This window comes from Prionailurus viverrinus, chromosome B1 (assembly GCF_022837055.1).
Source record: "Prionailurus viverrinus isolate Anna chromosome B1, UM_Priviv_1.0, whole genome shotgun sequence".
Classification (NCBI taxonomy): Eukaryota; Metazoa; Chordata; class Mammalia; order Carnivora; family Felidae; genus Prionailurus; species Prionailurus viverrinus.
The window spans coordinates 43,202,165-43,217,789 of NC_062564.1; the positions used below are offsets into that span (position 1 = coordinate 43,202,165).

At 34.1% G+C, this 15,625-nt stretch overlaps 1 protein-coding gene across 9 annotated transcripts in view; it reads right to left on the reverse strand.

Moving 5' to 3' along the window:
• Window positions 1–15,625, reverse strand: part of LOC125164952 (A disintegrin and metallopeptidase domain 3-like) — a 156,194-nt gene that overhangs the window by 46,527 nt on the left and 94,042 nt on the right. For 5 of the 9 annotated variants that reach the window (XM_047857667.1, XM_047857669.1, XM_047857665.1 and 2 more), the window contains exons 17-18: window positions 6,301–6,387; window positions 2,137–2,251 (exon numbers count right to left, since the gene is read on the reverse strand). In XM_047857667.1, coding sequence (XP_047713623.1) covers window positions 2,137–2,251; window positions 6,301–6,387 — 202 coding nt within the window. The remainder of the gene's footprint in view (window positions 1–2,136; window positions 2,252–6,300; window positions 6,388–15,625) is intronic. The other 4 variants (XR_007151879.1, XR_007151878.1, XM_047857670.1 and 1 more) reach the window with 1 other exon arrangement.

The following is a 15,625-nucleotide window of genomic DNA, read 5'->3' on the forward strand; positions in this document are numbered from 1 at the left end:
TTGAATCATAGTAACACTGATGGAGGCTGAGTAAAGAGCACAAAGGACTTCTCTCTGCATTTCTTTTTGTGAATCTATAATTACTTCAACATAAAAAGTTAAATGGAAATCACAATGGAACATCACACATCTAAAAGTGGCAACACCAAACAAAACCAAAAAATTGACAATATCAAACGCTTGTGAAGTGTGGATCATCTATGCAGAGAAACTGGAAATCTCATAGAGAGAATAGAGAGAGAAAAAAAGTGGTACAGCCACTTTGGAAAATAGTTTTGCTGTTTCTTATAAAATTAAAAATACACTTACTGAAATAATGCACTTAGTAAATGACTCAGCAGTCTCACTCTTAGATATGTATCCCAAAGTGAGAACTTATATATGTATATATATATATATATATATATATATATATATATATATACAAAGCTTATGTGCACATGTTCATAGTAGCTTTATTCATAATAGCCAAAATCAAGAAACAACCAAAATACCTTTCAAGGCTGAATGTATAAGCAAATTATATCTTTTCTATGTAGAAGCCTATTGAATAATAAAAGAATGAACTCTTAAAACATATGGCAACAGGAACTGATCTCAAAGGCATATGTACTTAATATGACATTCTGGAAAAGGCCAATCTATAGGGACAAGAGCAGGTAATTGGTTGCCAGGAATTGGCAGTGGGGGAGGAATACAAAGGGAAATCCAGGGGAAGTTCCGAGGTGTTGGGAATAAGAGCCCGTGCTTTTTTTTTTTTTTCAATATCCATTGAACTGTATACCACAGAGTGAATGTTACTGTATAAAAACTTTTGAAAAACCACATATGCTTAATAAAAACAAAATATTAAGAGCTGATGGCTGATTTTTTTCAAAGTTTTCAAAAATATATCAATGTATAGATTTAAGAATCTCAGCCAACCAAAGCAGGATAAATTCAAAGAGAAACACATATTGGTAAACCATAGTGAAACTGTTGAAAATCAAATATATAAAATATGTCTGAAACTCAGACAAAGAATAAAAGAAACATATTATTGGGATGAATGATACAATAGATACTGTATTCTCATCTGAAAATGTAAGCCAGGATACAAATGGTTTACATCTTTGAACTACTGAAAAATTCCCAATGTAGAATTCTACTTCCAGTGAAAATACACTTCACAATTTTAGACATTTTTATAAAAACATTTTGAAGATAAAAACCGAGGCCATTGGTCACTGCAAGGTACAAATAAAAAGAAACACAAAAGGAAGTTTTTCAGTGTGAAAAAATATGATGCACGTGGAAATCTGAATGTACTGGAGGAGTTAAAAAGCCCCCTGAAAACAGTAAATGGATGAGTAAATGTAAATATTTATATTAAAAAAATCTTTAACATTCTATTAGCTACCTAAGCAAATATAATAATGTATTGTCAGGTTAACAACACACACACACACACACACACACACATATATATATATATATATATATATATATATTATTACAAAAGTGCAAATGATGGAAAGACATTAATGGAATTATACTGTTATGAGATTTTTACATTTTAATATTTAGAAAAAACAAATATGTTTTATTTGTTCATGAAGGTTCACCAAATAAATTTTAAAATGTTTCATACCATTTACTATCCATATACTATGGATATAGATTTTATTATCTTTACCTTTCAATAGTATGGTTAACTAAAGATGCAAACTCATTTGTGAATTAGCACATCACAATAGTTAACATCCTTGGAATATATAAATACATAATAAAACTATCACCTGTTCTGTACTTTAACCATACCTATCTAGAAAACTCTGCCGTATAAACAGAAATGTTTTGGGAATCATGGTTAAAATTAAAGGGCTATTAGCATGCTCACTCCTTGATTGGAACTAAAAAGTATATACAAATTTTCATTGACAACATGATCTAAAGCTCTACTGTTATAGTTGCCACTAGCCACAAGCGGCTACTTAAATTTAAGTTAAATAAAGTAAATAAAGTAAAATGAAATGGAAATTATAGTTCTTTAGTTGCACTATCCACATGTCAGTTACTCAATAGCCACATAATCAGTGGAGACCATTTGTATAAGTACATAAAGCTCTACTGAAGCACACTCATCTAGATACTAACCCTCTGGAAACCAATACCCATCATTATAACTTCCTCCTGGTGATGATGGTTTTAGATAACAATTTGGAGGAGAATATCCAACATCACAGTGACAATTAAACCTATTATTGCAAACCTAAAATCAAAACCAAACAAAAAAAAAGAGAACATTTTATGTACAAGATAAAAATTAAGTGCATTATTTGTGTCTGTTAGATAATATGTTATTAAAATATAATTTCATATATTATAGGTAGTTTTAATGGTATTTTCATGCAGAAAGTAATTTTTAAAATAAAATCTAACATAAAAAATGTCAATGCAATATCTTTTCAATGTCATAGATATTTCCTTTTATTAGTCACTTGTGTTTTTAAATAAAAATAGGTAACATTATGATACAACTGAAATGCATTCTTCTAAAAAACTATAGAAATTGTAAAGCTAGAAATTATAAAATGGTGGGAGTTGACATATAATATGAATTGTGTTAGATTAAAAAAAAATACCTGTGATAAGAGGGAACTTTTACCAAAATGATGGGGGAAAACAAAGAGGAAAAAGCATGCTTAACCAGAAATAGATACAAATGTATTTGTTAGAAATAGGAAGGCTAGAAAATATCTATAAATGTGATCTCGTGGGTGAATCGAAAGGGTCACAGCTAATATCATCGTCGATGGGGAAAAAAACTGACAGCCTTTCCCGTAGTGTCAGGAACAAGACAAGGATGTCACTCTCACCATTACTGTTTAACATAGGACTGGAAGGGTTAGCCTCAGCAATTGACAACAGAAAGAAATAAAGGCATACAAATCTGCAAGGAAGAAGTCAAACTTTCACTATTTGCAGACAACATGATACTCTATGTAGAAAACCTGAATGATTCCACCAAAAAATTGCTATAACAAGTACATAAAATCAGCAGTCACAGGATAGAAAATCATTGTGCATAAATCTGTTGCATTTCTATACACCAATAGCAAAGAAGCAGAAAGAGAAATCAAGGAATCAATCCCATTTGCAATTGTACCAAAAAACAATAAGACACCTAGGAATAAGTCTAACTAAAGAGGTAAAAGATCTATACTTTAAAAACTATAGAACACTTGTGAAAGAAATTGAAGAGGACACAAAGAAATGGAAAAGTATTCCATGCTTGTGTACTGGAAGAACAAACATTGTTAAAATATCTATACTACCCAAAGCAATCTACACATTTAATGTAATCCCTATCAAAATAACGCCAGCATTTTTCATGGAGCTAAAATGTGTATGGAACCACAAAAGACTCCAAATAGTCAAAGCAATCCTGAAAAAGGAAAACAAAACTGGAGGCATCACAATTCCAGATTTCAAGCTATATTACAAAACTGTAGCCATCAGGACACAATGGTAGTGGCACCAAAAACAGACATATAGATCAATGGAACAGAATAGAAAACCCAGAAATTGACCCGCAATTATATGACAACTAGATTGCCAACTAATCTTTGACAAAATAGTAAAAGTATATTCAATGGAAAAAATCTCTTCAGCAAATGGTATTGGGAAATCAGACAGCTAAATGCAGAAGAATGAAACTGGGCAACACTTTCTTACACCATACACAAAACAAATTCAAAATGGATGAAAGACCTAAATGTTTAACAGGAAACCATCAAAATCCTAAAGGATTTTGAAACCTCTTTGACCTTGGTTGGAGCAATTTCTTACTAGATGCTTCACCAAAGGCAAGGGAAACAAAAATGAACATGAACTATTGGGACTTCAAATAAAAAGCTTGTGCACAGCAAAGGAAACAATCAACAAAACTAAAAGGCAGCCTACAGAATTGGAGAAGATATTTGCAAATTACATATCAGATGAGGGTTAGTATCGAAAATCTATAAAGAACTTATCAAACTCAACACCCAGAAAACAAATAATCCAGTTAAGAAATGGGCAGAAGACATGAATAGACACTCTTCCAAAGACATACAGATGGTCAACAGACACATGAAAAGATGTCCAGCATCACTCATCATCAGGGAAATATAAATCAAAACCATGATGAAATACCACCTCACACCTGTCAGAATGGCTAAAATTAACAACACAAGAAATAGCAAGTGTTGGTGAGGATGCGGAAAAAGCAGAACACTTTTACACTGTTGGTGGGAATGCAAACTGGTGCAGCCACTCTGGAAAACAATATGAAGGTTCCTCAAAAAGTTAAAAGCAGAACTACTCTATGACCCAGAAATTGCACTAGTATTTACCCAAAGGATACAAAAATACAGATTGAGGAGGTGCATGAACCCCAATGTTTTTTTATGTTTGTTTTATTTTTTAGAGAGAGAGAGAGCATGAACATGGAGAGGCAGAGAAAGAGAGGGAGACAGAATCTGAAGCAGACTCTGCTCTGTGAGAGCAGAGCCCAATATGGGGCTTAAGCCCACAAACTGTAAGATCATGACCTGAGCTGAGGTCAGATGCTAAACCGACTGAGCCACCTAGGTTCCCTTGCACTCCAGTGTTCATAGCATAGCAGCATTATCAACAATAGCCAAACTTTGGAGAGAGCCCAAATGTCCATCGACTTGTCCATATACAATGGAATATTACTCAGCCATCAAAAAGAATGAAATGTTGCCATTTGCAATGATACAGATGGAGCTAGAATGTATAATGCTAAGTGAAATTAGTCAATCAGAGAAGGACAAATACAATATGGCTTCACTCATTGTGGAATTTAAGAAAAAAGCAGACAAACATACGGGAAGGGAGTAAAAAAAAGAGAAGAGGGGGAAACAAACCACAAGAGACTCTTAATGATAGAGAACAAACTATGGGTTGAGAGAGACAGGTGGATGGGAGATGGGTGATGGCTACTAAGGAGAGCACTTGTTTTTATGAGCAGCGGGTTGTACATAAGTGACGAATCACTGAATTCTACTGAAGCCAATATTGCACTGTATGTTAACTAAAATTTAAGTTTAAAGAAAAGAAAAGAAAAAACAGAGGTCAAAAGCAGAACAGAGAATCTAGAAATAGGTTCATGCAAAAATTAAACTTTAAGTAAGAAAGGAAAGAAACAGAAAAGAAACTGTTAATAATAGGACATGTAAGTGATTTGGGAGAAAATTTTGATACTAGTCACACAGCTAGGTCACTTTTTTCCTGGATTATTATATAAAATATGAAGCATTGACATGGCAAGGAGACACTAGCCACAGAGTTAAAGCCAAATGCTGGCTTGGAAAAATTTACAAAATTTACAAAATTTCTATACCCTAATAGATAATTTCACAGTGAATGGACAAATAGAGAAATATAAATGGCAAATATGACCACACATACATGCTTAAGAACTTTATTTATTAACTAAGTGTGAATTAACAATAGTTTAGCATGTGAGAAGAGATTTAAAAACCCGAGAAGCTAGTCTGGCCAGAATTTCAGAAAATGCACATTTTCATCCATGATAGGTGAGAGCAAAACTGGTACAATATTTCTTAAAAACAAAATATTTCTTAAAATGTAAATGCTGCATAAGTTTGACCGATCTGATTTCATTGCTACCAATTTAAGAAATGAGATAATTGTGCAAAGGTGAGTGTCCAACAATGTTCATTGTGCCATTAATAACATTAGTCAAGTAAAAATTTAACATTATCTAAAAGTCCATCAGTAAATGAATTTTCAAATATAGTATGGAGGAAACATACAAGGAAATAAATTGAAGCCACTAAGGAATAAAAGAGACCTGAATGGACAAGAAACTGCTCTCACAAAAATATCTGTAATACATGTAATATAAGTATATTAAGTGTGTGTTTACATATATATCAGTACACATACATTCAATTGTAAGCAAAATTTATATAAGCATGTATAAAAGTATATTTGTAGCCTTCAACAAGCCCATTTCCAAATTTCCACACTCTTAATCTAACATAATAACAGACTGTTTCATTTTGCATTTTTGTACAAAGTTCAAAGCTTATTAGCCCATGAGGCCTTTAATAATCTTAACACATAAATCATGTGCATAAGTATAAGTAGTGGAGTCCATTTCCTTATTTAACTGCAAGTTTCTAAAAGAAATTTCCATATCAAATAATTCTTAACCTTATTACTAGTGGAAAATGCCACTAATGGATTTTAAACACTATATATAAAAATAGAGAAACTGTTACATACCCCATGTCCACTGCAATTTTTTACTGAGTCACAATTTGTTTTTACTGGGTTCTCACTTCTTTCTCTACAGAATCCTTTATAACAATACTGAAATGTTAAAACAACCAACAGAAAATATTTAAAGTCAAGAGTTGAGCAATTGTACTTGATACAGAAATTAGATGCAGAAGATAGATACAGATACACATGCACATACACACACGCACGCACGCACACACCACTCTGGATTTCATGACATCTACTCCTTCTAATAAAAGAAGCTGGGAGTCCAAATGGCATATAATTACTACACATAAAGTTTTGAGAATGAGATTCTATTTTTCCCATGAGGGAGCACAGCTGTGAGTTTATTGACACTAATTGGTGTAAGAACAAAAACAGCCAATTTGTACTATTTGTAATGAGCTAGGATCTGGCTTTGCATTTTCTATGCATTTTTATAGTATATACTCAGATTGACCCCGTGAAAGAGATGTTTTTATCCTCATTTAAAATGTTTACTTATTTATTTTTGAAAGAGAGAGCACAAGCGGGGTAGGGGCACAGAGAGAGAGAGAGACACAGAATCTGAAGCAGGCTCCAGGCTCCAAGAGCATAGAGCCTGATGCCAGGCTGGAACCCACAAACCGCGAGATCATGACCTGAGCTGAAGTTGGATGCTTAACCAACTGAGTCACCCAAGGGCCCCATCCTCATTTTATATTTGAAAAAATAAATGCGCTGTTTTGGGAACATGCATAAGTTATTGATAGAGCCAATACTCAGTGCAGGAACTACTTTAGTCACAGAGCCTCATGTTGATCAATGCTAAATATCAGTGTTCTTATAATTTTTATATTTATTTCCAACTTTAATGACAATATCTCTTGTCTTTTACATTTGCACCGTGCTCTAGAGAAAGTTATTTAATCCCTCCGTGCCTCAGCTTATCCAACTTTGAATTTGGAACAGCAATTGATAACCCAAATTTATTCAAATGTAGGTTATAAGGATGAAATAATTTGTTTGACACACATAGTAAATGCTCACTAAACACAAGATACTTTTTAAATTATTTATTTACCTCATTTTCATGTGGACTTTAAGTGCTTATTCCTCTATCCAAATTTTAATTTAATTTTAATATCTTTAGGGAAGTCAGTAAAAATTATCTATCGGCTTTTCTCAGGTTATCTGATAGAATATACATTGTATGATGAATAGTCTTAAAAATCATTATTTTCTATCACCATTAACCAATCATAAAGGATAGAATATCAGTTGTTCAGTAACTGGAAGTGCTCTGATGAAGCCAGCAAGAATAACAAAATTTTGTACAAACCTGCATTACCTGTGCACAAAATCATTTTCATTCTAGTGCTCCTTAAACATTGCCATTGAGGCAAAAATAACTAGTCATATTTCATTGGGTTGTCTTTAGGGGGAAAAGTCAGGAAAAGTTAAGACCCATGCTTCTGATACAATTTCCTTCAAGTAAACGGATCAATTTGCAGCTGGCTCTTTTGTCATGACAGCAAAAACAAGAGACGCTACAAAAGTAGCTAGGCCTGGGCAATGGTTGAGATGATGTTTTGAATATAAACTAATATATAAGACTTCCTTCTTTGAACAAGAGACACAAACAGTGTCCCAGAAGCAGCCATACCATGTTTCAAAGAAAAGAAAAAACAATATAAGAAAATACATATTTCCTAAAGAGAAATGCCTGGATTATATAAGCATATCTTTGTAGAGTCCCAGGTAAGAAAAAGGGAGTTAATTTTATTCATCAATTCATTGATTAGCTTATCTAGTTTTGGACACTTAAATGTCCCAAACATATCCCTTTTCAAGTTTGAAATGAATGTGCTGAGATATGTTCATCTTCTCTGGCCTATGTACGTGAACTAGAATCACTTCTCCTGTTCTAAGCCTTATAAATAAAAAAATCAGAAAGCTTTCTATCATATCCAATATTAAGCAAACTTGCATTGCTGGAATATGCCCATCTCCGTGCAGTATACTCTTCACCCAGTATATAACAGTATTCAATATATGAGTGTTTTATTTAAAATTTCATTATGATTAATAAGGAAGATGTACTTTTCTTCCAGATGTACTTTCTATTAGATGTTAATAAATAAATAAAGTCTCCCTCCTCTCCCTCTTTCTTTTTATCTATCAAGATAATTTTTACAAAGGACCCACATTTAGTGAGAGTAAGATAAAGAAGTCTTTCCTTTCCAACCACTCTGAAATCAACTGAACAAGGAAGAGTAACACATAAAATAAAGTATATCTTGGATGAATTTTTAAAATAACCACAGAAAAACTCCACATCAAATTCACTCACAACAGCTCCCCTTTTCCTAATTAATATGAGTAAAGGAGTATCAGAAAGAGGCAATTTGAAGATAAAAGATTTAAGAACTTCCTGGGATTTTGAAATAAAATGAAGTCCACTAATGGATAAAATGAGGCAAGGAAGCAACATCATCAAATACAATGGTAAAGGAGAGAGCCTGGTTGATCAACTTCGAATGCTCTGGAGGAGCTGCAGCCTGAGTAAGAAGGAAAAGCAGAGGAAGAAGAGCCAAAAAGGCAGGTAGGAAAGGGTGGCTAAAATGCAGAATTTTCAATGGAAGTCTGTCCACAAAACTACAGAAGTAGTTAGCTTTCATATTCACTACTCACCTCTCCTTTCTCTCAGTTACAAAATTTAGCCAACACAACATTTTTATCCCAAAGGAGAAAGTTTAGAAAGGTATTTTGTTTTCTAAAGCAACTGAATTAATGGTGACTACAGAATTGGGGCTTTTCAAATGGTTTGTCCTCTAGAAGAGTTGCCATCCAATGCAGTATCATGGCCTAAAAGCCAGTTTCCACAATGAAGACTGTCATGTGACAAACTCCTGTCACATGGAAAAGGCTGCCAATTAGTTTTTTTTTTATTAGCAATAGTGTGGAGTAAAAAGTCATGCCAGTTTAAAGCTCCTACTGAACCAAATAGGGAGAAACTTTCTTCCTCCCTCCCTTCCCCCCTTCCCTTGACTTCCCTTTTTTCCATTTCCTTCCTCCCTCACTCCTTTGTTTTCCCCAGATGGGGACATTGGCCAGTTGGGCATAGGCTAATGATCAGACTTTCCCAGGAGGGAATCACTGCTGGAGAGATGAGTGAATTGATCTGTAAAGCTTTAACCAGTCATACGGCTGGTGGGACAAATCAGAACAGTAATCTGTGGCATTTGTATATCTAGTTCCCATATGGTCTCATTTCAGTTCTTGTCATTGTAATTGTATTTTCCCTGAAGGTAAGATGTTGTTTCACTCTCACTACTTTTAAGATTCTTTGTCTTAATTTTCATAAATTTAATTATGCTGTATCCAACTGTGAATTTTACTAGGTTCATCCTATATGACATTCTTTCAGCTTCTTGCATTTTTAGGCTTATGCCTTTTGGGAAATCTGGAAACTTTCCAGGCATTATTTCCTCATATAGTTTTCCATTCTTAAATTCTTTCTCTTATTCTTCTAGAATGACAATATCATGGATATTATATCTTTTGCTATAATGTCACACATCCCTGAGGCTCTATTCATTTTTTTTCAGTGTACTTTCTGTTATTCAGATTGGGTATTTTCTATGGTTCTATCCTCAGCTTTACTGATTCTTTACCCTGCCACCTTCATTCTGCTCCTGAGCCCATCACCGAGTTTTATAAATTATTATTTTTTAATAATAATAATTTATTTATTTTGAGAGAGACAGAAATATTTATTGGTGAGTGGGGGAGGGACAGATAGAGAGGGAGAGAGAGAGAATCCCAAGCAGGCTCTGCTCTGTCAGCACAGTTCGATGCGGGGCTCAAACTAACAAAACTGTGAGATCATGACCTGAGCTGAAACCAAGAGTCATATACTTAACCAACTGAGCCACCCAGGTGCCCCTATAATTTTTTTTTTATTTCTAAAATTTCCAGTTGGTTCTTTTTTATATCTTCTCTGCGTGTGCTGGAACTTTCTATCGTTCCATTAGTAGTTTCAAGAGCATGTTTGTAATTGCTCTTGAAATACGCTAATGATGGCTGCTTTACATTCTTTAAAGTATATTGGTGTAATCTTGGTGTTATGATGTTAGTGTTTTTTTCTCTTTCAAATTGAGATTTTCTTGGTTCTTGGTATTAAGACTGATTTTTTATTGAAACCTAGATATTTTGAGTATTATGCAATTCTGAATCCTGTTTAAACCTGTTTTAGCAGTTCTCTGTTAGAGTTCTAGACAAGGGACAAGGGATATCACCTGAGATGAGAGGGCCTCCTAATTACTACAAGGGTCAGGGAAAGACAGACACCAGTAGGCTTCTGCTCATACCACCCTGGTTAGAGTGAAGGTATGACCACAATTCTTTCTATGTTGTGTGGTTGAAGTAGAGCAGTTATTATTTAAAAGTATACTGTTTGCTTGACTGCCCCTTTGGATAAAGAAGTCAGGCTTTCCTTGATGACTCTTTTGTCAGTTCCATTTGGCACTTCCGAGTTGCTAGCTTTTCTGACACCCAGGTTGCGATATATGAGGCAAAAATGAAAGGAAACTCACTGCTGTGTTGTTCCTTGGGTTCCGAAGTCCCTACCTAGTCTTGCCTTTCTCTCTTCAGCTTTCACAGTATTATGTTAGCTTTACATATAAAATTGTTTATAACTGTACACAATAGAAAAGTATGTATAGTACATCATTCTGGAACCCCAAATCTCTACCTGTAATTTTTAATCATCACATAATACACTTACCAATATTTTCCTTTATATTTAACTCATTTTGTAGCATTTAAGAAATCTTTGAGTATATCAGACCCTAAGCTTTCTCTGAGGTATTTATTAAAACATTTTGATCTTCAGTTCCTCTGAAATGATATTTTTTATTTTAGTCTAGAAGTCAGTTAATCATCATACCAATATTGCAATGCTTTAATTATTTTAACTTTACAATAAATTTTGATATTTGGTAGTATGAATTTCCAGTTTCCATTTTCTTCTTTAAAATTACATTGACAATTTGTTATTTGGGTATTGAGTTTGGTGAGTTCTTTATAGATTTTGGATACTAACCCTTTATCCCACATGTCATTTGCAAATATCTTCTCCCATTCCACCGGTTAGCTTTTTTTGTTGATTGTTTCCTTCACTGTGCAGAAGCTTTTTATTTTGATGAGGTTCCAGTAGTTCATTTTTGCTTTTGTTTCCCTTGCCTCCGGAGACATATTTAGTAAGAAGTCACTGTGACTGAGGCCAAAGTGTTTGTTGCCTGTTTCCTCTAGGGTTTTGATGGTTTCCTGTCTTACATTTAGGTCTTTCATCCATTTTGAGTTTATTTTTGTGTATGGTATAAGAAAGTGGTCCAGGTTTATTCTTCTGAATGGATAAAGAAGATACGGTGTATACACATACAGTGGTATATTACTCAGTGATCAAAAAGAATGAAATCTTGCCTTTTGCAACAATGTGGATGGAACTAGAATGTATTTTTTTTTATTTTTCTTAACGTTTATTTATTTTTGACACAGAGAGAGACAGAGCATGAATGGGGGAGGGTCAGAGAGGCAGACACAGTATTGAAACAGGCTCCAGGCTCTGAGCTGTCAGCACAGAGCCCGACACGGGGCTCGAACTCACAGACCGCGAGATCATGACCTGAGCCGAAGTCGCCGCTTAACCGACTGAGCCACCCAGGCGCCCCGTAACTAGAATGTATTATGCAAAGCAAAATTAACCAAAGACAGACAAATATCATATGATTACACTCATATGTGGAATTTAAGAAACAAAACAGATGAATATAGGAGAACAGAAGGAAAAGTAGGATAAAAACAGAGAGGGAGGCAAACCATAAAAGGTGTTTAAAGACAGAGAGCAAACTGAGGGGTGTTGGAGGGGTGTTGGGCAGGGGGATGGGCTAAATGGGTGATGGGCATTAAGGAGGGCACTTATTGGGAAGAGCACTTGGTGTTATATTTAAGTGATGAATCACTAAATTCTACTGAAACCATTATTACACTATATGTTAACACACTTGGATTTAAATTTTTTTAAAAAATTAGTGACCATTTTGTATTTCTGCCCTTTGCATTTTCATATAAACCTTCAAGTCAGTTTTCAATTTTCAACAACAATGCATCCCCTCCTCCACCAAAAAAAATAAATAAATAAAAGCAAAAGCAAAACCAAAAATCTGGAGTTTGATTTTTGATGGTATCATATTCATTAATTGATTTTGAGAACATTGACATCATAACAATATTAAGTCTTAAAAATAAATGAGGATGGCTTATCCCTCTATTACGTAGATCTTCTCTGTCTAGTAATGCTTTGCACTACTTTGCAATTGTCAATGTAGAAGCTGTCTTGGGTGTCTTTTATTTTAGTCTTCCTAGGTTATAAATGCCTTTAAATGCTATCAATCTCACAATATCATGATGCTAAGACTCTTTATAAAAATTTCATTTTTTACCATTGTAAAGCTATAAAGACATAAAGTCACAGGGCTGCTACAATTGTTCCTTGCTGTGAAGGAACAGCAAGACAACATAAGCCAAAAAAACAATATTTAGTAAAAATCACAAACCACAGAATTTCCATGTGCAATCCAAACAGTACAAATGCATGTTTTGTAGGTTTTTCCCTGACTTCTCACTCACTATATTGGAAATATATATCCATGTAACTAACAATTATTTACAAATGTCACTGGATAAATATAGTATACTGTAATTTGTCTGGCCAACCTACAATTGGGTGTTTAATGTGTCTTCATTTTATTCTCTATTGTAACTCACATCATAATTGCTCTATACAAATGTATATTTCTTATATCTAAAAATTAATTTATTCTTACATTAGAAATAGCTTAAAAAGTATGTTAATATATTAAACTCTTTACACATTTCTAAATCACTTTCCAGAAAGCAGGTGCTAATTTATACTAGGTTTAAGATGATAGTAAGGTATGCTTCTCACCATCAAATATTATTCTCAATGCCCAAATAACACAAAAATAATGGTTACATATTCATTTACTTTGTATTTACTTAATCACAAGTTAGGTAGAACTTTTTCATGTTTCTTAGTCATATGTTCAATTTCATGAGATTTTTTTTGCACTGATCTATCTCAGTGTGTGTGTGCATGTGTGTGCATGCACACATATACATAATATACACATATATTGTGATATACATATAGATTATGTGATGTTTTCTCTGATACCAACTGGGTGTCCCACAATTCCATATAAGTCAATTCTGACACTATTTGGAGTTAAAATCCGATTGCACAACTTGAAAGGTTCAATGCCACAAGACTGCCCCCATTTCAGATACCAGATGCAAATCCCACACCATCCACACTTTTGACCAACTGGCTATAAATTGGAGATTTCCATGGCCCCCTCCTCAGGTTTGCTAATTTGCTCATTTGGCTCACAGAACTCAGGAAAACACTTTACTTATGTTTACCAGTTTATTACAAAGGATACAACTCAGCAACAGCTAAATGGAAGAAATATAGAGTGCAAGATATATTGGGAGTGAAGGGGCAAGGAGGAAGTCATAGTTTCCATAACATCTCCAAACATCTCATCATTGCAGCAAGTTGATTTGTTCATCAGTTTAGAAAGTCTCTGAATCTCAATGTTCAAAAGTTTTTATCAAGTTCAAACTCTAGCCACACCACTTTCCTTCCTGATGGTCTGTGAGTGAGGCTAAAAGTTTAAACTCTCGTCATTTGGTCTTTCTGGTAACCAACCCCATCCTGAACCTGTCTAGAAACCCCACCCTAAGTCACCTCATTAGCATACACTCAGGTTTGATTGGGAGGGGATGAATAACAAAAAACATTCCTATCACACAGGAAATTCTAAGGGGATTTAGATGCTCCATGCCAGAAACCAGGGACAAAGACCAAATTATACCACACACACACACACACACCATTTTAGTGTGTATTAATTAAAGATTAAATTAGTTAATGAATTTACGCATTTGCTCTGTCATATTTATTGTAAATTATTTTTTCAGTTTAGATTATCTTTGAAAGGATGACATATTATTTTTAATGTAGTCAGTACTAGTATCTTTCTTTGCAATACCTCATTTTTATGTCAGAATATCTTTTCTCATTCTGTGATGTTTACTAGTCACTTCCATTTTCCTCTGAATTTTCATTTCTTAAAATATTGTATCTTGGGGCGCCTGGGTGGCGCAGTCGGGTAAGCGTCCGACTTCAGCCAGGTCACGATCTCGCGGTCCCTGAGTTCGAGCCCCGCGTCAGGCTCTGGGCTGATGGCTCGGAGCCTGGAGCCTGTTTCCAATTCTGTGTCTCCCTCTCTCTCTGCCCCTCCCCCGTTCATGCTCTGTCTCTCTCTGTCCCAAAAATAAATAAACGTTGAAAAAAAAATTAAAAAAAAAATATTGTATCTTAATGCAAATATTTTAATAAAATGTGAGATAATTGTTTACTTTTTTCCTTTGGTCAACTATTTTTTTAAACTTTTTATTTATTTATTTTGAAAGAGAGCAAGAGAGTGTGAGCATGGGAGAGGCAGAGAGTGAAGGAGAGGGGGAATCCCAAGCAGGCTCCACACTGTCAGCACAAAGCCCAGTGCAGGTCTCAATCCCACAAATCATGAGATCATGACCTGAGCTAAAACCAAGAGTCACACACTTAACCAACTGAGCCACCCAGGCACCCCAGTCAACTAATTTTTTAATGGTACCAATTTAAAAATCTTTTATTCTGTTTCTCAGAATTTTTAAGAAAAAATAAAGCTTAAACTCTGTTTTATTGTGTCTTGTGGGAAGGCCAAATTTTATATAGGTATGTATATATATGTGTGTATGTATATATATATATATATATATGTGTGTGTGTGTGTGTGTGTGTGTATATGTACATATATGTATACATATATATATATATAATTGATATGTATATCAAACTTATTCCCCTTGTCAATTACAGAAAGATCAAATTCTTGGCTTGGCTTTTTTTATTTTTCTTTTCTTTGTTATTCTTAGGTTGTTCTGACTTACTTTTTTGGCATATTATCTGATTCTTTTTTGTTCTTTGTTCACACAAATTTTTGCAGATTAGATCCTGGCCTAACAAAGAGACTTAGATTCTTAAGTATGAAAAAACAAATTTAAATATCTACAGCAAAACTTATAATAAAAGAATGACAGATAATGAAGCAAGCATTCCTTTGACTAAAAGAAATTCTGTCCTTCCAATCTTAAGATCATGATACAGTAACCAAAATTTGTAACATTATTTATAAATGAAAAATTTGAAATC